Source organism: Boleophthalmus pectinirostris, unplaced genomic scaffold (assembly GCF_026225935.1).
Source record: "Boleophthalmus pectinirostris isolate CB_2022bp ecotype Guang Dong unplaced genomic scaffold, ASM2622593v1 HiC_scaffold_20, whole genome shotgun sequence".
NCBI lineage: Eukaryota > Metazoa > Chordata > Actinopteri > Gobiiformes > Gobiidae > Boleophthalmus > Boleophthalmus pectinirostris.
The window spans coordinates 28578735-28601476 of record NW_026571153.1 but is presented as its reverse complement, the minus strand read 5'-3'; the positions used below and the strand labels follow the sequence as shown (position 1 = coordinate 28601476).

Below are 22742 nucleotides of genomic sequence, written 5' to 3'. Positions count from 1 at the left end.
ACAACTTATTAAGGCTGGACAATATGAATTTTCAAATTTTTGGCTTAATAAAATAAAATGGTCTTCAATATTACTTCCTGAACTTACAATACAGACTCTGTTATACCCATTTAACACAAGAAAGTCATATTTTTTCAGCCAAAGTCTGGACTCACAGGCTTAGTTTACCTGACAGAGGCTTTAACTGTCTTCATTAAAAAGACCCAATCGCTGACCATTAGACATTACAAACGACTGAAACTGAAATGAATGTTTAATTGCACAGCCCCACAAGTAATGTAAATTCTTGTACAATAACATAACGTATAATAAAACACTAAATGAAAACCTTTGACTTGCTACTATGAAAGGGCAGTCAAAAGGGGCGGAGTCAGCAGCAGAGGATCCTTTCAGCAGGTTTGAACAGGAAGTCTGAGGATCACTTTCTATTATTAAATCATTGAAATAATTTCCCTTGTGGATCAGTGAACTTTGTCTAAGTCTATTTCAGATCAACATTGTGTTTACAATGAACAACATGTATCATTTTGTTCTGTGTGTTAAATTTGGGTGATTCCACCATTTTGGTATCAATATTATACCAAGTATTTTGGGAGTGTTATTTTGTAATCTTAAGGGTGAAGGAATTTAAATCATTACATGTACAAAAGAGCTTCAGATAGGCTCTAAAGGACAAATAGAAGAGATTGGACACATGAAGAGACTGGATCAGTCCAAAATGCTGCTGATTATGATGATACAAAACTATGAAGACACACGTCTCAAATTACAGTTTACAATTCACATATGCAAATTAGCACTTATATTTGCATAGAAGGATTGATACCCACATTTGCACTAATTCAGTTTTGATATATCAATACTTCTGTATTGTACATTATACTTAATCTAATCAACTATACAAAAGTGTTTCTTCAGTGTCCTGGATTATGCTCAACAGACTTTTGAATGTATAACCATGTGATCTTGGTGTTTTCTAATCAAAAACAAACACACAAAACTTGAAATTGTGTCTTTTGTTGTGCATGTTTGTGGTTCATGCAGACTCTTGATCACACTCCTTTTTAAATTATTTTAAATGTAACATATATAAAATGAAATATGACTTTAAGTTAAAGTTTAAAAAGTTGAAAATAATGTTGTGTAAAAAGATTTTAAAGATTCAGATATCTTGTATGTAAAACGTAGTTACTCAACATGATCCAAGTACAATCATATGATAGAACTCTCCTGACTTTCATATTACTGCTTTTGTGAGCAAACAGAAGCTGTAGCTGAACTTTCAAAAGAACCACATAAGCTACGAGTGACGAGTGTAGGTTGTTTTATTTTTAGTGTACCGAGGTATCGTCGCATGTACGTCTCAGACTGGTGGTAAATGTTCACAGAACTGAAGAGTATGACTTCCTGATCGTAACCACAGATGTTCCAAGACCTGAAGTTTCAAACACTTGAGTATGTTCGAGTAGAGTAGGTCAGAGGCTGTTTCCAAAGCAACAATAAAGCCTTTTTAACTGTGATCATGTTGCCAACGTGTCTTTTTTTTTTTTTTTTTTGTATTAGTAACTTAATATCGCTTTGGCGCCTCAGTGGTTTATAGCAATATTAAACAGTAAAGGGGTTAGAGGGCAGCCTTGTCTTGTCCTTAAACACAGCCTATAGGAAACTTTTCAATGTCAGTAAATTAACAAAAAACATCTTTATGTAGTATTAGTAGTATTTCTAATTTTGACTATATTTGCATAATTTTACAGCCACTTTATTTAGTTGTATAAGGTGACAGAGACAGCCTTATGACAGCTTATGTAATAAAATGTAATGATTACCTATGTGGCTGACTGATGTACCAGTAAAATGTACAAATATATACATATAAGAGAAATAAAAATGTATGTATACATGTATAATATTTATTCAAATTTTAAGAAAGCAAATGCAGTCTGATACATCAAAAATGTCCATGTAAACAAATACAGAGTAATTCATTTTATTTTTTATTTTATTTACAGTGCAAAGATGACAACATTTAGTTCTTAAAAGATCTTAAAAACTTAAAATAATGAACTGAAATTATTTAAACCCCATTTCCACACTGAAGTAGATGCATTCCGTCCATGTGCCGTCAGTCAATCTTCTACCGTCTTCTGTCACCTGCTCGGCTGCCATGTACTGGACAAGTTTTGGAAAACCCTGGTACATGAAAATAAATGAATTTAAACCACAGTAATACATAAACACCACAATTATCAATATTCAAAGGGATTTAGATATATAAGACACACCTTTGCCTTTGCTGAAGAAGTTGAATGCCGCCCTGATCGTGCCAAAGAAAACACAAATTTACACTGTTATGATTCATTTGAAATAATTTCATTCATAAGCTCGCTCTATTATTGTTTTTTACCTGAGCTGTTTTTTAAGCACACGTAGTAAGTCATTCCGATGAGCAGACTGGAGGTGAACATCAGTGCTACACTCAGGATGTACAGGTGGACAGGAGCAGCTTTCAAAAACACACAAAAAATATATTTGCATTTTTTTATTTATTTATTTTTATTTTTTTTATTTAAAGCTACACTATGTAACTTTTCTGTTAAAGGATCGGTCAATTGCTTGCCTCCATGGAGATTTTGTTTCTTTGCATGCGATATTCCAAAGTATGGCATTAAACTGATGTATCTTAGAGACAAGCAGGTCACACCACCAGGCCAAGCACAGTAAGAAGGCACGCACTTCAAGGTATTAACAACAACATGACATCTAACTGAATAAATGAAAGACACCTTAAGTATGTTTAATGCCATACTGTGGATGATCCATGAAAAGAAGTAACATCTCCATGAAGAATAACAGATGCTAGTCCCCCACTGATTACATCCTGCACCTTTAATTTTAAAAGTAAAAACAATAGAGTTATGGCAAGTAACACTAATAGGCACTTTGTTGTTGCTTTGTTGCATGTATGTATATTCTTTCCTGGGTGTTTGCTCATATAAAATGATCTTATTATCTTATTTGAAATGATGAACAATCAGATTTAGTTGTTACTCAATTCAAATGGTATGTCTTGACTTTTTCTTACCCACTAGATACGTCGCCAGAATATTTGACATTTCAAATATGTCTAATATTTCATGTATCTAAATTAGTCAAAAACATTTTTAAAATTTAGATATAAACATGCATTTTACAAGGTTTTGCAACAGTTTCCTCCTACAAGCCATTAGAATTTTAAATAATCAGTGCATGCTCTTTATGGTCCATGTCATTTTTAGTATAGGGCACTGTACTAATTTATTTATAAGGGAAGCAAGTAAGTTAAAAAAAAATAAAAAATGCATAGTTTAAAGTATATTTTCACTGTGGACATGACAGTATATTTCTTTGAATATTTGAATTTTGGGGGAAAATTAAACAAATACATCTTGTGTAGTATCATACCTTCAAAATATACACCCTGGTCCCGTTCCCAAACAGGACTTGTCCACAGGCGGCCACAGCGCAGTAGTAGGTCCCAGTCTGCGCTGAGCTCACATTGTGTATGGGGAGGCTGTACACACAGGACTTTGTTGGACTGTTGCTCTCACATTGATCACTGCTGCTTCCATGACTGTACAGGACTCCTGCTGCAGACTCTTCATGCTGTTTGAACCAGTGAACTTTGTATTGTCCTGAACAGCCCTCAGTCTGGACGTTGCAGTTTAGATACACAGAATCTCCTAGTTCTACTTCCTCTTGTGGAGACTGACTGACTGCTGTGTTCACATTTAACTGTGGGTCCTTGACAAAGACAGTAATACTCTGCACAAACTTAAAAATCATTGAATAACTCATTGTACAGAAGTAGGTCCCCGAATCTGAAAGTTGGACATTTGAGATAACAACGTTGTTTTTGTTTTCACCAATGGTCAGTTTAAAGCGTGGGTCGTTCTTTATTTCATCTTCCAAAACTCGATCATAAGCGCCGCGATATATAACAGAAACAAGTCGCGGTATTTCCCCTAGACCTTGCTTGAACCAGTAGTATTTAAAGACTTGACTATTATGTGGACACTCCAGGGTTAGGTTGCCCCCAGTGTTCACTGATATATAAAGACCTTTTGGATGAGGTGATTCTGCTGTTCCATCTGAAATTGTAATAAGACATATTTTTGAATTAATTTACATGACACTAGAATGTAAAAAAAAAAAAAAAGTCACTTACCCATTGTTCTGTAGAGCAGGCCTGCCAGGTAGAAAAGTGTCTGTGTAGGTGTCATGGTGTTGAAATACCATTAAACTGATGTTCATATGTGCCCCAGACTTTAGACTGAAATCTTTGACAGGATGCAAATGATGGCCGCCGCCCACTCAATTGCTCAAACGTAGTCTTGAGTCTGAGTCTCGCTCAGTGGTTTGCTATTTTCTAAGAAAACGAAAATTGTTGGTTGAGGTGACATCAGAAGCTCCCCTCTGTTACCAGACCACATCGAGCAAATCATTGGACCTTATGACCTGTTCCTGCTGAAAGTGGAACTAAACGTTTTTATTTATTTATTTATTTTGCTGTTAAACTTTGTGTGCCTAAAGCACTCTCAATCTAAGTGTCCTGGATCCAGAGGAAATATCAAGTACTGGTCACTGGTCCTTATGCCTCTATTCTGCTGCTGAATGATAGAACCAGAACGTCTTTTTTCCTTCTTATTTCCTGCCTGATTATAAGTTATATCTCATAAAAATGTACATCAAATATTTGTTTTAACCTGCTCACTGTGCTTGATAACCAAAGTCTGGTTTCTTCATGAGCCTGCACTGGACACAAACAGCTCTAACAAACACATTTCTTACTTAATCTGTGATGTATTTAAAACAAAGTAGTGAAAAAAGAATTGTATAAAATCCAAACCATGCAGTTAACATGGTTTGGATTTTATACCCTCATTATCAGCAGATTCAAACATGCCTGACTCCAGTTAAGGTGAGGCAGTGCAGTGAATAGAAACAAGATAAAAAAAAACAAAAAAAAGACAATAATAATAGAACAATAGTGTATTGATACACATTGAAATGATGGACACACTGAGTCCATTAACTATATCCCACTCAGAGGCAAAATGAATCATGTGTCATATTAACAGACACATAATTACTAGAGCCTCCTCTTTCCCTCAGTCCTGAGTGGACTCTGGAGGACCAGCCCTAAGGAAACGAGGCTATAGAGTTTAAATCTGGAGGGGCAGTAACTCTGTACTAACCAAAACAGTACCAACCTCGTACCTGCTATTAATAACAGAGCAGGTGTTCACTCGTCACGACTGCACACATAAATAGCACAAACTCACATTTAACATAGTCCCGCTTGTGTCCAAACAAAGTGCAGTGTGTGAAACTTATATCCACCTAAAACTTATATCCACACATCATATACACATCAAGTCTGCAGTGCAGAGCCTTCAGTGTCTCAAAGGTGAAGTGTGCAGTAATAAATTCACATTCAGTCACAGTCTGTAGTGTGTGGCTAGAGCTGAGGCCAAACACATAATATGAACCAAACTCTGCAACATCCTCGTCTTCCTTGGGCCCGCAGAAAAAGATGTAATAATAAATAATATAACATATAATAAAAACAATGCATCAGTTTTGTATCGTGCTTTTCTGAACTCTCAAACACACTTTACAGATCATTATTCATTCACTCCACACTCGGTGGTGGTAAACTTCTACTACCACCACAGCTGCCCTGGGGCAGGCAGATGGAAGTGGGACTGCCAGTCTGCACCATTGGCCCCTCCGACCACCACCATCACTCACGCACTCACCGCTTTCATAGTAGGCAATGTGGGCGAAGTGCCTTGCCTAAGGACACAACAACAGTTTTTGCCACTGGCGCCCCCGTGTGGCACCTAGAATTCCCAGTGTCTCCCATCCAAGTACTAACCAGGCCCGGCCCTGCTGAGCTTGTGAGATTTGAAGAGATGAGGCTTAGTCAAGCTGGTACGAGTCCATTGTGGAGCACCTGTGCGTAAAGGTGCAGCCAAACAAGTCATCTTAAAGTTCTCCACAATCCTCCACCTCTGTCCGGGTAACCGCCGTGTAAAAGAGTTATTTATCAAAACAAAGATCATGTACAAGTCACAGTGTCGTCTTTGGTATAAAGTGCTGTACCCAGTGTGTGAGTCCACGTGAGGATCATCTGTGTGCTCTGGGACATTTGCATGTGTGAGTTTGTGTTATTTACACCACTGGGTGTGTCTTACAGACCTGTGTCACGCCCAAAGCCGCCTGGCCCCATTGTCATGGAAACACTCCCTCTCCCCAACTGACCCGTGTCAAGATGGTCCCAAGTGAACCGTGCCAGTGGAAACAAGTCTTATCTGCAAATGGAAGCACATCTGAACAAATCTGCAGCCTGCTGGTCCATGACAGTGGAGCTCTGCTTCACTCACTACGTTTATTAGTTCATGGAAACCAACATCACCAAATAACTGTTCTAGTCCAACTTAAACCAGCTGTGGTTCTCCTCAACATTTCTCTTTTTCCCACTGCGATAGTGTTTTTTTTTTTTCCTGCAGAGGGAGGGTCTAAGGACAGGGGAAGTTCTGGGACATTTCTCCTTGTGCTTGTTTCCAGTGAATGTTGTTGTTAGTCAACTTGCCTGTTATTGAAGAACTTTCGATTGGTTAAGTCAATCATTTTGTTAAGCGCCAAGAGTCAACAGCTGTTGTGATTTTGGGCTTTATAAAACTAAACTGAACTGAATTAAAACCAAATCAAATGTGACATTTGGAGCTCAATGTAAAAAGTGTGAAGCACACTGAAGCCCTGTGCACACTTTCTAATGCTTCTGTAACTCAGGGGACTTATTCTCATGAATATCTTACTTGTACTGAGATGTTTATTTATTTATTTTTTATAATAACTTAACAAAAAGAACACATGCAAGATTTCTAATTCAAAGGACACTCCATGGTGCATTGTTCATAGTTGCTGTATAGCTAATGCAACAAGTAGTGTGGACAGGAAATTAAGCACCGTGTCAGTGTGTTTTTACGGTTATACAAGTTTACCCACAAAACCCTGACTGTATAAGACGGCAATGCAGTAGATTTTTTCAGGTTTACAAAGAAATACCTTCCCATCTACTGTGCAGTGTCTTTTTTCTGTTAGCCAATCAAATGCAACACTAGACTTTAAAGAGCAGTGAGCACATTCACACAGTTCACGTGTTCTGCACAATCTTCAATGATGTTCTCTTTTCAGACTCTCTTTACTCTTGCGCTGGTCAGTTCAGGTAAGCAGAATTGTACTATTAATCCAAATATGTTCCTGTCACTCTAGAACGCTTTGAAAGTTTTGTTTTCATTTGTCTTTTTAGCGTCGATGTCTGACCTGCCATTGTCTGTAAATCAACAAGAACAAGGCAGTTTCCTCTTAGCATCTGTTGGAGATAACATCACCCTAAGTTGTGCTTCTTCAAAAAATGTTAAGATTGGACCTAAACTTTACTGGTACAAACAAAAATTGGGCATGAAACCAGAGCTCATCTCTTCCTATTTAAAATACGACCAGAAGCATGAATTTTATGGAGAATTTCTCAGCAACAATCGTTTCCAGCAGGATTATGACAATGACAAAAATAACTTACACATCAACAACATAAACATCTCTGATTCTGCTGTTTATCACTGTCTGGAATGTTATTTACACCAAAGTGAGTTCCAGGAAAGTGTCACTGTGATTGTGAAGAGTTTGAGCCCAACAGTTAAAGTCCGTCAGTCTCCACATGAGGAAACAGAACCAGGAAATAATGTGACTCTAAACTGTAGTGTCCAGACTGAGAGGTGTGAAGGACAGCACAGGGTTCACTGGTTCAAACAGTCTGAAGAGTCTGCAGCAGGAGTCCTGTACAGTCATGGAGGAGGTCGTGTGGGTGATGGGTGCAAGAACAATGAAAAAAGTCCAACCAACTCCTGTGTGTACAGCCTCCCCATACACAATGTGAACTCAGAGCAGACTGGGACCTACTACTGCGCTGTGGCCGCCTGTGGACAAGTCCTGTTTGGGAACGGGACCAGGATCACAATGAAAAGTGAGTTATATCATTAAAATATAGTGTTTTTTTGTTGTTAACTTTGTTGTAAATTGTTCATTTGTAGGTGTCTCAGACAGTATGGTTTATGTTCTGAGTGGAGTTTCCATATTCAGCACCAGCCTGGTCGTTTTACTCACATTTTGCTTCTGCTTCCAAAGTAAGACAGGTAAATAACTCATGATACTGTTCAAATCTACAAATGTGCCAACATTAAACTGAGTATTGAGGGGCTGAGAATTTAAACAATGTAAGATAGGTAACGTCACTCAAGAGACAAAAAGGTCAACTTTTTTCATGTATAATACGTCAAAATACTTATGGATTTATTTTTTTCCACTTACCAAATATACAGTTAAAAGAGGTTTAGTTAGACTTTGTTGTCCCAGAAAGGGAAAATGTGTCCTCTGCATTTGACCCATCCTTCAATGCCGCCTGTCAGGAGCAAAGTGCCACAGTGCTGGACCCAGGGACCAATCTCCACATGTTGAGTTAGTTTTGGTCAGGACGGTCTTAGCTGGACGATTGTAGTTGTGGTGCATGTTTTGGGTTAGTGGGGGAAACTGTTGTTCCCGGAGGAAACACACCCAGAAAGGCCCGGGTGGTGGTGGTAGAACCATGAACCTTCCTGATGTGAGGCATCAGGTTCAGTTCAATTTAAATAATTTAATTTAAAAATGACACAGAGCAGCACATTCATTCACACAAAAACACACAGTGACAAATACAATAATCATGTCTTTCATGTATAATATTGTAACGTGTCCATTTAGGTTTAACTTCCATCCTTTTCTCCAAAGGATTCCATGAAGTTAAAGAAGTAGAGCTTCTGTCAGTTTAGCACTGACATGTTCAGAGAAAGGAGTTTTACTTTGGAATATAGTTGTGTTATTTTGGTCGTGAATTGAGTCTTAAGATTCAATCGAAGATTCCAGTCATAAGATTTAAGAAAAGATCAGTTTGGCCCAAATGGTTCCTTAAAACTCAGGTACTGATTATTTCACTGTGAAGGGAAGAAGAGGTCATTTTAATGTCACTTGTGTTCACATGCATCATTTACAAACATGTGCCAAGTATTAGAACTACTTTTTCAGACGGCAAAGAAACACTTCTTTTTGTGTGTGTGATGAATAAAAGATTTTACAGTCAGCTGCAGACAGAACCCAGGACTCTGAGTTTAGAACAAAGTACTGCATGTACAATATACTCCAAGAAGGAAACACAAGGATAAATGTAATACTTCCTTTCTTTTGCAGGCACATGCATGAGAAGTTTTCCAGCAAAGTCTGAGGTATGAGTGTGTTTACTGTAATCTCTTAATTTACATTTTCACCGGTCTTGTATTGTTTTCATTTTGTAGGATTTCTCCAAACTTGTCCAGTACAAGGCCACAGAACAGATGAACAGAAGGAGCAGACACACACCTGACACATGGACCGAATGTGTCTACTTCAGTGTCAAGAAATGAAAAAAAAAAAAAAAGGGGTTAATTTCTCATCTCTTTCGTCCTCTCTTCTTTGCTGCTGTAAAAAGCCTGGTAAAAATGTGTATTTGATTACATTGTATTTGTCCAATTTGCATCATTTTATATTCTGCAGTGTGTTTTTTTATCAAGCCACTCTGTAATGTGGTGTGTTATGGCCTTTTTATTGTGTGTTGTTTTCTCATTTGTCTTTTGTTATTCCTTTAAGGTCCAGAAAGGTGCCTATTATTAAATGTCTATTGTAATTATGAGATTATTACAGCTTTTCTCTCTTCTCCTTTTCATTTGTGTTTTGTTCTGTTTAACTTTATGATAGCTTTGTTATGTATTGTAAGTTTTATGAATGAAATAAATGATATAATTTCAAGTGTCAGTTTAGTGAAAATGTTTTACTTTCATACAAACTGTGGCTGTGACCAAAGAACATCATCAGGCCTAACCTCACCTTATTGTGCACGAGTCTTTATTGTGTTCATAGGAATCTAAACTGTGAATTACTCTAAAACAACATTTACTTATTTCTTTAATCACGTTGCAGTTGTTTTGTTCACATATATCCACTCAGAGTTGTATTTAGAGTGATATGTGCATGTTTGAGTAATAAACGTATCAAGAATCTCGGACTTCCGGTCATTGCGCAATTCATACTGGGAAGGATCTTCTGAAAAAGTGAGCATCAAACCTCCATGTTTGTTTTCCCATTGGGATGTGTCTATTGTCAAAGCTGATCTTTTCAAGTCTTTTGAACCATATCACTTTTGTTTCTGGTTCTGATATTGTCATATTTTAGTTTTGGGATTCGGACATCGTAATTGTGTGGTTGTTTGATGTCGTAACAGCGGAAAACGGCTTGAGAAATGTGTTTTGCGAACTCCATAAATGCAAAAGTGAATCAGATGTGTGTGACTGCAAACCTCTGTTCAAACTGTTTCCCTTCCCAACGGAATTGAAAAATAGTGAAAGGTGAAGGCGATGGGCAGGATTGATCCACAGGAAAGACCAAAAATGAAACATTTGACTGACTAAATCGTCCCGAGTCTAAAAGCGAACATTTTGTATGTGGCGCACCATCAAAGCAAAACCCCGATCCCTCGCTCCACCTTGGTTACGAATTTAAAAAGTCAATGCCAAAGCAAAAGGCACCAACTGTTCACCAAAAAACACCTTCCACTGCAAAGAGACCAAGATGTGATGTTGCTGTAAAACCACAAGAACAAGAAAGTGCAGCTCAGTCTGTTTGTCTTCTGTACCTCCTGATTAACAAATGGGATTTTGCATTGATGTCGCTCCACATACAAAATGTTCTCTGCAAACTCGGGATGATTTAGTCAGTCAAATGTTTCCTTTTTGGTTCTTCCTGTGGATCAATCCTGCCCATCGCCTTCACCTTTCACTATTTTTCAATTCCATTGGGAAGAGAAACAGTTTGAACAAAGGTTTGCAGTCACACACATCTGATTCACTTTTGCATTTATGGAGATCTCAAACAAATTTCTTGGGCCATTTTCCGCTGTCAGGATCCAACAACCACACAATTACGATGTCCGAATCCCAAACATAAAATATGACAATAACAGAACCAGAAACAAAAGTGATATGATTCAAAAGACTTGAAAATATCGACTTTGACAATAGACGCATCCCACTGGAAAAACAAACATGGAGGTTTGATGCTCACTTTTTCAGAAAATCCTTCCCAGTATGAATTGCACAATGACCGGAAATCCGAGATTCTTGATGTGTGTATTCTCCTGTATTCATACCCCATTTAAACGGCATGTGTGTGTATGTGTGTGTGTGTGTGTGTGCGTGTGTTTAAATATAAATGTGTCTGTGTACATGTATTTTTATGTATATTTTGTTTTGGGGTGGGAGTTTGGGTGGGTGAAGTGGGTGATATGGGAATGAATGTTCTGTATTAAGTGAAGATCCTGTGCTTTATTCTGTTCAGGAATGTTGACTGTTGACTTTGTGGATATATTATTGAATATTTGAGTAAACTAGATCTGACTGAAAATTTTCCTAAAAATTCAAATTTTATCAAAATTTTTGAGTTAAACCTTCAATGAATTAGACTTGAATGTATGTTTTGTTCAAATCTTAAGATGAGAGTGTAAAGTTTGGTGCGTGCCTCACGTCCCTGTGAGGAAATGCATTTTGAGAAACAGCCTTAGATGTTACAATGTCCCAATAACTTTATGGACACAGACTGATTGAATTAAATATTCAAACGTCTTAGGACATAGTGCCTAGTGGAAAGTGTTGTTGTTCCACATAAAAGCTGAAATAACAAAATGACCACAAAAACAAAAGGTGAAAATGAGTTTTGCCTGTAGTGCCTCGCCTGCACAGGAAGTGTAACAGTTATGAAGAAAGAGCCAAGGTGTGAAACCTGCACTTTTGCACTCGGTGCTATGTGCACTTTGGCCCATTTGTGGTGAGTTAAAGAAAACAAAACTGAAGCCTCTGCACAGAATATGTGAAATAAAACTAAACAGTCACATTTATACAGCGCTTCTCTACGTCCAACGCCCACTCACACTTCACATCAAGAAACCAGACACCACACACACACTCATACAGCAGTGTGCATAGACAATGGAGGTAAGGTGGCTAATTGTCTTGCCCAAGGACACATCAACAGCATGCACCTGTGGGAGCTGGGATCAAACCGCAAACCTGTGGGCAAATAGATCTGACAGCTCTAACAATGGAGCTACTGCCAGGAGTGAAACAAACACTCCCATCTCAGTAGTGACTATGTAACTGTTCTGTTTTGTCCACTCTTCTTCAATCTTATGAAAAATCAATAGACAACAGATCAAATGGAACAAAACTGGCACCAAATTCAGTGCAAAGCTTCACTTTTGGTTTGGGAAAAGTAACATCAAGGTCTGTGTTTGTTCTGTTAAAGTACAAGTACTTGTATAGTCTGTGGTGAAGGCCGTTGGTGTTCTGAGCTTGTTTGAAGTTTGTGTCTCTGCAGTAAAGCTTGTGGTTTCCATCAGGAAGTCAGAGTGAGTTTAAGAGAGTCCGACCAGCAGGCAGTCCTGTATCTGAACTCACCAAACACAGAGAAAATATCAGTCATGTCAAAAACACACAACGCTCCACAATCAGTTCAGTTCAGTCAGTGAGTTGGGTCATTTTCTGAGTCATCATGAGGAAGATGTACAGTGACTTAGTGTAAGTTCACATGTTCCTGTTCTCTGGTCCTGGCAGCCACAGCTACTTCCTGTTAGACTGTGGGAGCCTCTGAAAGGGGCACAACAAATCATTGCTCCCACCTGATTTTGTAGCACAGTGTCACTCACATGCAGAGGAGAAATCTCCCAATGCAAACCAAAAAATGAACCTAAACCAGAACAGAACAGTGTGTGTGTGTGTGTGTGTGTGTGTGTGTGTGTGTGTGTGTGTGTGTGTGTGTGTGTGTGTGTGTGTGTGTGTGTGTGCGTGCGCATGTGCATGTGTGAATAACTGATGGACTGTATGTCCTGGTCTGAGTATTATTGCACTATAATAATGCACTGTGTGCCCCTCATGCCTTTTTATCTTTATTTCTATGATTATTTGCATTGTAGATTCTCACTGTGAACATACAAACTAATGAATGAACATATAAGGAATGCCACAAAGAAAAACTAAATATATATCATAATAACTCTGCTTTGAACCCTAGATACTGCACTTTTGGTCATTCTTGGAACAGCCGTGAAGTGAAAACCATTTCAGGAAACCTTATGATTAAGCCAAGGGCAAAGGGAGGCCACTCATATTAAGAGTTCAAAGGCACTGTGGAGGTTAAGCAGCTGTGTGACAACTGATATCCACAGCGCAAGTAGTTTTAAGTCCAAACAGCAGGTTTAAAATGCAAGATTCTGCAAAATGTTTTAATTTTATAACACATAAGTTTATAACATTTCAGAAACAGATTTGAATAACATGATAGGTTTTGTAATCATCAGTTACCACATAGCTGATGATGCCTGAGCAAGTGTAAAAAAAAAAAAAAAAGGAATATCTATGGGGGAAAAAAAGAGAAAAAAGAGAAATGAGTTTCTAGAAGCAGGGCTGGACAGTCACAGTTGAGCTCCACAAGACTATAAAATAATAAATAATAATAAAAACTGAATCAAACTGAATGTGTGTCCAAACTTAGGACTGGTCGTGTATGTGACTTCTTCCTAATGTCATTCTTCTGCTCCTCACTCACACTGAAGTAACACCATCACATGTTAAATCTTAAGTTTCCACCGAAGCTGCAAGAAACTTAACACAATCTTTGACTTGCGGCACTATATTGAGGTCACACAGTACATTACAGCCAATCATTTTACCAGGCAACCTTTTGACAAGCCAATCAAATTCAAGCTTGACACTTTAGAGCAGAGGTGGTATCAATAGTTTCCATTGTGCATCTGATTCTCAAGATGATCCAACCATCTACACTTCTGTTCGTCCTAAGTCTTGTGTCGGCCAGTAAAGGTGAGCATTTCTTTTTGTATGTTTCTTGTTTTTCTGTTTCATAGACTAAAACGTACTTTATCTTTTATCTCTTCAGCTCAGGTGAAACTTCATGAAACAAACCATTTCCTCTTAGCTACTGCAGGAGATAACATCACCTTATCCTGCTTCAATAAAGACAAGTCAGACAAGTCAGGGCTCGATGCCACGCGTTACTGGTACAAGCAAAGTTTAGGCAGTGAAATAGAGCGCATTTCTTCTTTCTCTAAATATTACCGGATTAAAAATTTACACGGAGAATTCAACAGAAACCATCGATTCACACTGGATACTGAACATGACCAGAATAACCTAAATATAAAACATGTACAAATGTCTGACTCAGCAGTTTACCTGTGCATAAGTTGTTTTCTACACGATCTAGACGTCATAGAAAGTGTCACTGTGATTGTGAAGAGTTTGAGCCCAACAGTTAAAGTCCGTCAGTCTCCACATGAGGAAACAGAACCAGGAAATAATGTGACTCTAAACTGTAGTGTCCAGACTGAGAGGTGTGAAGGACAGCACAGGGTTCACTGGTTCAAACAGTCTGAAGAGTCTGCAGCAGGAGTCCTGTACAGTCATGGAGGAGGTCGTGTGGGTGATGGGTGCAAGAACAATGGAAAAAGTCCAACCAACTCCTGTGTGTACAACCTCCCCATACACAATGTGAACTCAGAGCAGACTGGGACCTACTACTGCGCTGTGGCCGCCTGTGGACAAGTCCTGTTTGGAGAGGGGACCCAGATGACAATAAAAGGTGAGTTACATCTGTAATATGGGAAATAATCTTTTTTATGTATGTATTTATTTATTTATTTTGCACATATAACATGACAATAAAAAGAAACATACTAGATAAACAGTAAGTGCCGGAAGAGGCAAAAAACCCAATAGGGCTTATATTAGAGCCTCCACCTTATGAATACATTAAAACATTTACATTATCTTTGTGTATAAAAATGTATATATATTATATTATATATATATAAATTATATTTAAACACCATGCATTAAATCCCCTTGATTCAAACATGGATTAAAACACAATAAGAAAATCCACAATGAAAAGATTATCAAACATTAACATGAAATATCAAACATTTCCTCAAACTCTTTTTAAACAACGCCTCTGATCTGCCGTCACTAACCAGATGTGAAAACTGACTCCAGAATTTCCTGCCTCTGTATCGTAGCAAAACTGAGCTCTTGATGTGACAAATTTTGGAACATGAAAATTATGCATTTGACGAGTTTTGTATCTATGAATCTCTGCATTAGTTTTAAAATAAGATGTGAAATGTTCGGGGATCGTTGTTGAATTGTAAAGAATTTTATACATAAAAATACAAATTTGATAAATATTAATCTCATAAATATTAAGAATGCTAAGTTTAGTAAATAAATGAGCAGACGATGTTAGTGGCATAGAATGCGTTGCAATTCGAACAAAACGTTTTTGCACCAATAATATTTTGTTAAGAGTAGTAGTGAAAGTGCTTGCCCAGACTATATTACAATATGACAGATAGGGATAAATGAAACTATAATATAATGTAAGTATAGAATTTGAGTCCAGAAACTTGCAAACCTTTCTTATAATACCAAGAGATTTGATAATTTTTCTAGTCACCCAGTCAACATGCTCTTTCCAAGATAGATTATCATCAATAATGACGCCCAAAATTTTGGTGGATGAGACACGAGTTATTTCAATTGAATCAATTTTGATTTTAGGGTTAGTTAGAAATGATTTTTTACCACAAAAAATCATATAATTAGTTTTTTTGATATTAAGAGATAATTTGTTAATTTTGATCCATTTGTTATAAGCAGATAGAGCAACATTAGTTTGATTTATTAGAACGTTAAAGTTTGAATTGGATATAAATAAAGTTGTATCATCAGCAAACATTCTTGGGGTAAGATCTTGAGATATATAAGATAAATCATTTATGTACAATAAAAATAATAAAGGACCTAATATGGAACCCTGAGGAACTCCACACTGTAAATCAGCTTTATCAGAATTGCAACCATTGATATAAACAAACTGAGATCTATTACAAATATAATTCTGTAACCACTTAAAAACTGTTTTATGAAAACCATATTTATATAACTTTGCAAGTAAAATTGTGTGATCGACTGTATCAAAAGCTTTTGACAAGTCCAAAAAAATACTACAAATAAATTGATTGTTTTCTAATGCCAACGTTACCTGATCAAATAATTGAAGTAAAGCCATATAAGTACTGTGATTTTTACGGAAGCCATATTGATACTTATAGAGAATTGAATTATTATTTATATGAGAAAATAACCTTTTATAAACAACTTTTTCTAATACTTTTGAAAAGCAAGGTAAAACAGATATGGGTCTATAGTTATTGAAACAGGCTCTATCTTCTGCTTTATATAAGGGAATGACCTTGGCTACCTTGAGGTCCTCTGCTACGGCACCTGTGTTTAAAGACAGTGAGATAATATAAGTAAGTGGCTTCAAAATGTAATGTTTAATTTGCTTTACAAGAAAAGCAGAAATGCCATCATGTCCAGCAGAGGATGGTTTTAATTCATCAGTGATTTTACTTATTTCATTGATATCGGGAGGCTGAAAGGACATCATTTCAGGATAGCTGGATTGAATGTATTTCAAAGGATCTTCATTATAGGTTGAAATATTCTTTACTAATTCTAAACCAGAATTAACAAAAAAATTGTTAAATTTCTGTGCTATCTCTGCAGGAGGTTCATACGTAGTTGCACCATCCACAAAGACTGAAGGTATACTATTGATTGTGGATGTAACATCCTTTTGTAGTAGTTGGTTGATAACCTTCCAAGTACCTTTAATATTATTTGAGGCCTTATTTATTTGGCCAAAGTAATACTTCTTTCTTGCAGACCTTAATGAATGGACATAGATGTTTCTGATTTTTTTATAAGTATGAAAAGTAAGAGGAGTTGGATTGGATACATACTTTTTTATAAAGTTTGTTTTTTTTTCAAAACTTTCTCAACAAATCTGATGTAAACCAAGGATTATCAAGTCTCTGACTTAGATTTTCTCTAATTTTTTTTTAACTGGAAAGGAATCACAAAAATTTAATAGGATTTGCTGAATGAAAAATGTGTATGCATCATCCACATTTGTCTCTAAATACAGTTTATCCCAAGTAATATTGCTTATCTTGAGTTTAAACTTTTCTATATTATGTTTGCTCATATTCCTCTTGAATATTATTTTGTTTTCATAATGTAAACTCTTTACCTTAAGTGAGCAGTATTGAAATATGGGAAAGTGATCTGACAAATCTGAGTAAATGATCCCAGATTTATTTTCATGATTTAAATTGTTTGTAATTATATTATCAATCAAAGTTGAAGTCTTATCACTAACTCTTGTTGGTTTGTTAATTAATGGGAAAAAATAACTTGAAAAAAGAGTATTTATAAATTCATCAGAATATGAAGATGTTTTATCTTTCAAAATATTTATGTTGAAATCTCCTAATAATCTTAAAGGTGCACTGTGTAACTTTTCTGGTGGACGATCTGTCATCTGCTTGCCTCTGTGATCACCTTGGATGCTCCATATTATGGCCTTAAACAAATATATGTTGTATTTATTCAGTTACACGTGTTTTTATTTCTCAAAACTAGTGCAAAAACATAACATGCATTATTTCGGTGAACAGCCTCACTTCTCCACAGATCTGACCTGTTACTTACTGTCCCGGTGATGTGGGGTACAACCCTTATTCCAACATACTGCCACACGGACGGGCTCCCTCCCCGACATTCCGTCATTTCGACAACCTTCCATTCTGACACCTTTTATATCGATTTTCTGACAACCAACTCATAGTTTGCCTTGAGTTTGTAGAATACCAGTGTTTTTTCTTATTTCAATGTCTAACGAGCAGGGGTAAAAGTCGACCAGTGCACTCCAGTGCTACGTACCGTTATAAGATTTTCTCGAGTTTGCGTGGACTGTGTCTGGTCAAGTATGGCGCGAGGACCGCATCTTATCGAGTACGCCGCGTGGACCATTCCAAAGTTCATTGGTGCTACACTCACTGGTGGCCTCGAGATTTTCTTTTTTACTGCATCTTTAGCTTCATTTTTTCAATAGCTCCAAATGTGGACACTATTTACTCCAATATATTTTAAGACAGTGAGGATAAAACAGGCTAAATGTATTTTACAAATGACCCATGGACCCACTGCTTTGACTCTTCCTGCGCTAATCAAGAAATTGTGACTGATCCATTTTTCCTGGACTGGATCTGATCACTTCTTCTTCTTCTATCAAACTAGAAACTAAATATCATCCAAAAGTTTACAGCTCCAGTGTAGAAGGACTAAACTGTCTTCCTCAGACGTTCAAATGTCTTGTGTTTTTGTAGCGAGAGGAGATAATTCATCCATAATCTACATCCTGAGTGGAGCGTTGGTGTTCTCCTCTGTCCTGGTTCTGTTTCTGGCTTTAACCTTGTGGAGAACGAAGAGGAAATACTGCAGCTCCTCCACAGGTAATTCCAATAAATATTATGTCATTATTTTCATGTATAGTGTTGTGTTGAGTTCAGTAACTTTGCGATCAGATTCTCAGTCATGTCAGAAACATGTCAACAAGGTAAATACACTTTATTGTATTGTCTTTAAAAAGAATCCAAGAAGTTCAAGTACATAAGAAGACAAAATGAACACCTTTGGCTTATTCTCAGTCTGTCTTTGGTTTACTTCAGGGTGATTCATTATTTTCCTCCCCTCATGCAAATCTCAGTCATGGTGAAAATGTGTCATCTATTTGAAAAAGCTGGGACATTTGTAAAACACTTTATATTTCAGAACTCAAATGGCGATCTGGATCATCTTCAGCTGCTAATGGTGAGGTGAGTCGAGACACAAACCATTTTACAGAGTTAACAAAAAGTAGTGTTAAAAGCGATATGTTTCCCTGACGTGTTTGGGCAGTAGGACTTGTGTCTTCATCAGAGGTGACTGCTGTGACTCGTCTCTTGTGTTGTGTGTGTTCAGTTTGTCGACAGATCTGTCACATCTGTCCGACTGAACACTGCTACCACCTCATGTGGACGCGGAGGTAAACACCCCCTCCACTCTGCTGATGGTCCTCTGCCCCGCTTCCCGTTTCCAACAGCCTCTCCACATATGATATGGACATTTTCTGTTATTTGTAAAGAAATGCTGGGCTGCTGTTTGCATTTTTATTGACGTGCTCAGCTGACTGCCCCATCAGCTGATGTAGGTCTATCCACAGCAGGGACAGACAATTATTTTTTTCCATGAGGCCACATGAGGAACAGAAAATATATGTGGATGGCCGGGCCAAAATGCTTAACTCAATTTTGCATAATATTAATTATATTTCTCAAGCAGTAAACATCATTGTTTTGACGAGCTGGTCAGACTTTTAAAAGTTTATGTTATGGCTAAGCAATGAAAAACAAACTTACAAAAAAAAGCAGCTTTCATCTATGCATAAAGTATAATGATAAAATATGTTTATTTTGTAATTCCAAATGATCTTAAAACAGCCAGACAGAGTCAACCAAAGAGCCGTATTTGGCCCAGGAGGTGGCCCAAGTCTGATCCACAGTAACAGTATATCTCTGTGCACTTGAGTCTGGAACACGCTCCCCAACACATCACTGAGCCCAGGCACTTGTTTGTTGGAGTAACAGTGGTCACCAGGCCTTTCCCATATGTTAAATCGTGGGTTTGGAGCAGGTACCGAGCTCCAAGTGTCACAGACTCATCTCATCAAGTCCTGTGACAGTGACGCCCGATGTTCTCTGTCTGTAAGTGTAGTGAGCTTCAGGACTCATGCAGGTCCCACAACACTTAGAACAGGAGTGTCAAACTCATTTTGGTCCGGGGGCCGAATCCAACTGACTTTGATCCAAAGGGGCCGGATCAGAAAACTCATGTCATATAAATCCCAAAAATAACAATACGTTTTTAATTGATGAACTCTTTTTTTTTTTTTTTTTTTTTTTTACAAAATATTATAATATTATGAACAACCTGAAACTTTAAGAAAAATACAATTTCAACACAATGTTTTAACATGAACTTGTATGTAAATAGGAATAAGTCAATTTTTGTTGCAAAATCCTGCACTTGGCTCCACTTTTCTCATGTTGGACATTTTTCTGATGAGGGTGTCACGGTCAACAGTCAAAACGATCGTCCTTTAAGAGCGTTTGGAAAGAGACAAGTCTTCATTTGTGCTGCTCTGGTGGGAGGGGCCACGTACAGAGACGCTGGAGACACTGCTGTGATAAGCACCACAGAAAATTAATAATATTTTAATAAGAAATATAATTAAAATATTTTAGTAGAAAAATCAGCCGAAGGGCCACATTAAAGGTCTTGGAGGGCCGGATCTGGCCCCCGGGCCGTATGTTTGACACATGTGACTTAGAAAGTCAATAAAACCAATGTGCCCTGACACACTGACCTCTGACCTCTGCACCTGCCACACGACCTCTGCACCTGCCACACTGACCTCTGCACCTGCCACCTCTGACCTGCACCTGCACCTGCCACACTGACTCTGCACCTGCCACACTGACCTGACTGCACCTGACCTGCACCTGACTGACCTCTGCACCTGCCACACTGACCTCTGCACCTGCCACTGGCCTCTGCACCTGACACTCTGACTCTGACCTCTGCACCTGCCACACTGACTCTGCACCTGCCACCTGACCTCTGCACCTGCCACCTACTGCCACTCTGACCTCTGACTGTGAGTGTGACTGAGGTTTGGGTCTACGAAAAGAAAAAGCTAGAAGTCTATTTTTTACACCTTGGTCAAATCCTGCAGCTGTCGTAGTTTGTGTTTGTGTAAATCTGTAAATACAACACCACAGTCAGTGTAAACCCGCCGTGATCCATAAACTTGCCTCTAAACTTACCTCCACTGCAGCTCCACTGCAGCTCTCCACTTGACAGAGTGATTTAAAGGTGAGTCTTTTCTGTTTGGTGATCTCTTTAACACTGTGTGAGTGTTAGATTGTAACCGGACCATCAGCAGAGACAAGGGGCCGTTCACTTTGGCTCACACCGTCACAACAGCTGATAAGACACGTCACAGCAGACAGACACACCTCTGATCAAGGCGGCAGTCCTATCACCAAAACATGTCAGGGAAATGAGCAAGACACTGTTTGTCCTACTGGAAGAAAATGTAAAGTTTGCTATAAAAACAAGACAAAATTCATTTTCTGAACATAATTTACTAGAGTTGGTCGGTATCTCACCATACAGTCATCGGTGGTATTTGTACTGAAAACAAGATTGTTGCAACGTTTGTCCCATTTCTGATTGGCCAATCCTCCACTCCCCAATGATTTCAACTTAACCTGATCCTGTAATCTTGTTATCATGTTGCCATGTTACGCCAAATATGTTTACAAACCACTGGAGTGAACATGTTCTTGCTGTTGCAGGGTCAGGAGCAGGACGTGGACTCCCTCCATTACGCTGCTCTGAGAGTCCAGCCTCCGTCCAGAAGACAGAGAGTCACTGCTCACACTGACTGTGTGTACTCTGATGTTCTCCCACACCACTGAACATGGACATGGTTTAAGTGTGCTGGTTTCACACATACTTACTGTTACGTAGAGAACAGGGAACTTTGCTGCTCCTGTGCACTTGCATCTGTACAAACATTTGTCCAAACGGAGCCTTTAATTATTAAGACTTATAACATGAAATGCTGAATTCCAGAAAATGGATATGAGAATGTAACAAATCTGTAAAGACAAAAGTTTTGACACATCTCTCAGTCATCCTCTAAAAAATGGTTTGGAATCTGTTTGTCCTTCTATGTTCTATGTCCTTCTATTCTAGAGTTTTGTAAATACAACAATTATTATTATTATTTTTTTTTTGTTTTCAATAGATTTGATCTAAATGTGTCGCCCCACTACAGCTTTACTGTTTAAAGATGCACTGTGTCACTTTTCTGGTGGAGGGTCAGTCAAATGCTTGTCTCCACAAAGATGTTATTGCTTTGTCTGGAATGTTTCACAGTATGGCATTAAAGCTTTCTACCATCATGGAGAGCAAAAAAGACCAAGTAACAGGTCAGATCTGTGGAGAGGTGACCCCGCTCACAGTCAGAATCCCTTTTTTTATTTTTTATTTTAATTTTGCCATTTTCGACCAATAAAACCACCTGTAATAGAATAAATGTAAAGTAGAGCTGTTTAATGTCACACTGTGGAACATCGCAGGCAGATCAATGACATCTCCATAGAAACGAGCAGGTGATGGACCCCAACTGAAAATGTACACAATACATATTTAAACAGATTAAAATGTGTTTCTCTGCATCTAATTACCTCCTCCAAGGAGGTTATGTTTTTGCCGGCGTTTGTCTGTTTGTTTGTTTGTTTGTTTGGCTTTTAGCAACATAACTCAAAAAGTTATGGACCGATTTTGATGAAATTTTCAGGATTTGTTGGAAATGTGAAAAGGAAGAACTGATTTCATTTTGAGGGTGATCCGGAAGAAATCCTGGATTCTGGATCACTTTGAAATTTTAGTTAACATTGTGGTAAATGGGGCCAAAAATTTTGTTTCTCAATATCTTGGTTAATTATTGACCAAACCCCATGAAATTTGACTCAGGGATGGACAATGGGATCC

General features: G+C 37.9%; 3 protein-coding genes and 1 long non-coding RNA gene across 4 annotated transcripts; 2 read left to right on the top strand and 2 right to left on the bottom strand.

Moving 5' to 3' along the window:
* Positions 1 to 1941: 1941 nt before the first annotated feature.
* Positions 1942 to 2748, bottom strand: LOC110168906 (uncharacterized). Its single transcript, XR_008632604.1, has 3 exons — positions 2405 to 2748; positions 2283 to 2314; positions 1942 to 2190 (listed from the first exon to the last, which is right to left on the bottom strand). It is a non-coding gene; the product is annotated as an uncharacterized LOC110168906 (long non-coding RNA).
* Positions 2749 to 3435: 687 nt separating this feature from the next.
* LOC129407182 (uncharacterized) lies at positions 3436 to 4296 on the bottom strand. The gene is made up of 2 exons (XM_055156219.1): positions 4205 to 4296; positions 3436 to 4127 (listed from the first exon to the last, which is right to left on the bottom strand). The coding sequence occupies exons 1-2, from the start codon at positions 4257 to 4259 to the stop codon at positions 3436 to 3438; spliced, it is 747 nt and encodes a 248-aa protein (XP_055012194.1). The 5' UTR covers positions 4260 to 4296.
* A 2859-nt stretch (positions 4297 to 7155) lies between these two features.
* Positions 7156 to 9752, top strand: LOC110168907 (uncharacterized). Its single transcript, XM_055156622.1, has 5 exons — positions 7156 to 7270; positions 7355 to 8068; positions 8136 to 8237; positions 9325 to 9359; positions 9429 to 9752. The coding sequence occupies exons 1-5, from the start codon at positions 7222 to 7224 to the stop codon at positions 9534 to 9536; spliced, it is 1008 nt and encodes a 335-aa protein (XP_055012597.1). The 5' UTR covers positions 7156 to 7221; the 3' UTR covers positions 9537 to 9752.
* A 4196-nt stretch (positions 9753 to 13948) lies between these two features.
* Positions 13949 to 22736, top strand: LOC110168908 (uncharacterized). The gene is made up of 5 exons (XM_055156618.1): positions 13949 to 14036; positions 14113 to 14814; positions 18467 to 18592; positions 18912 to 18955; positions 21539 to 22736. The coding sequence occupies exons 1-5, from the start codon at positions 13982 to 13984 to the stop codon at positions 21659 to 21661; spliced, it is 1050 nt and encodes a 349-aa protein (XP_055012593.1). The 5' UTR covers positions 13949 to 13981; the 3' UTR covers positions 21662 to 22736.
* Positions 22737 to 22742: the final 6 nt, after the last annotated feature.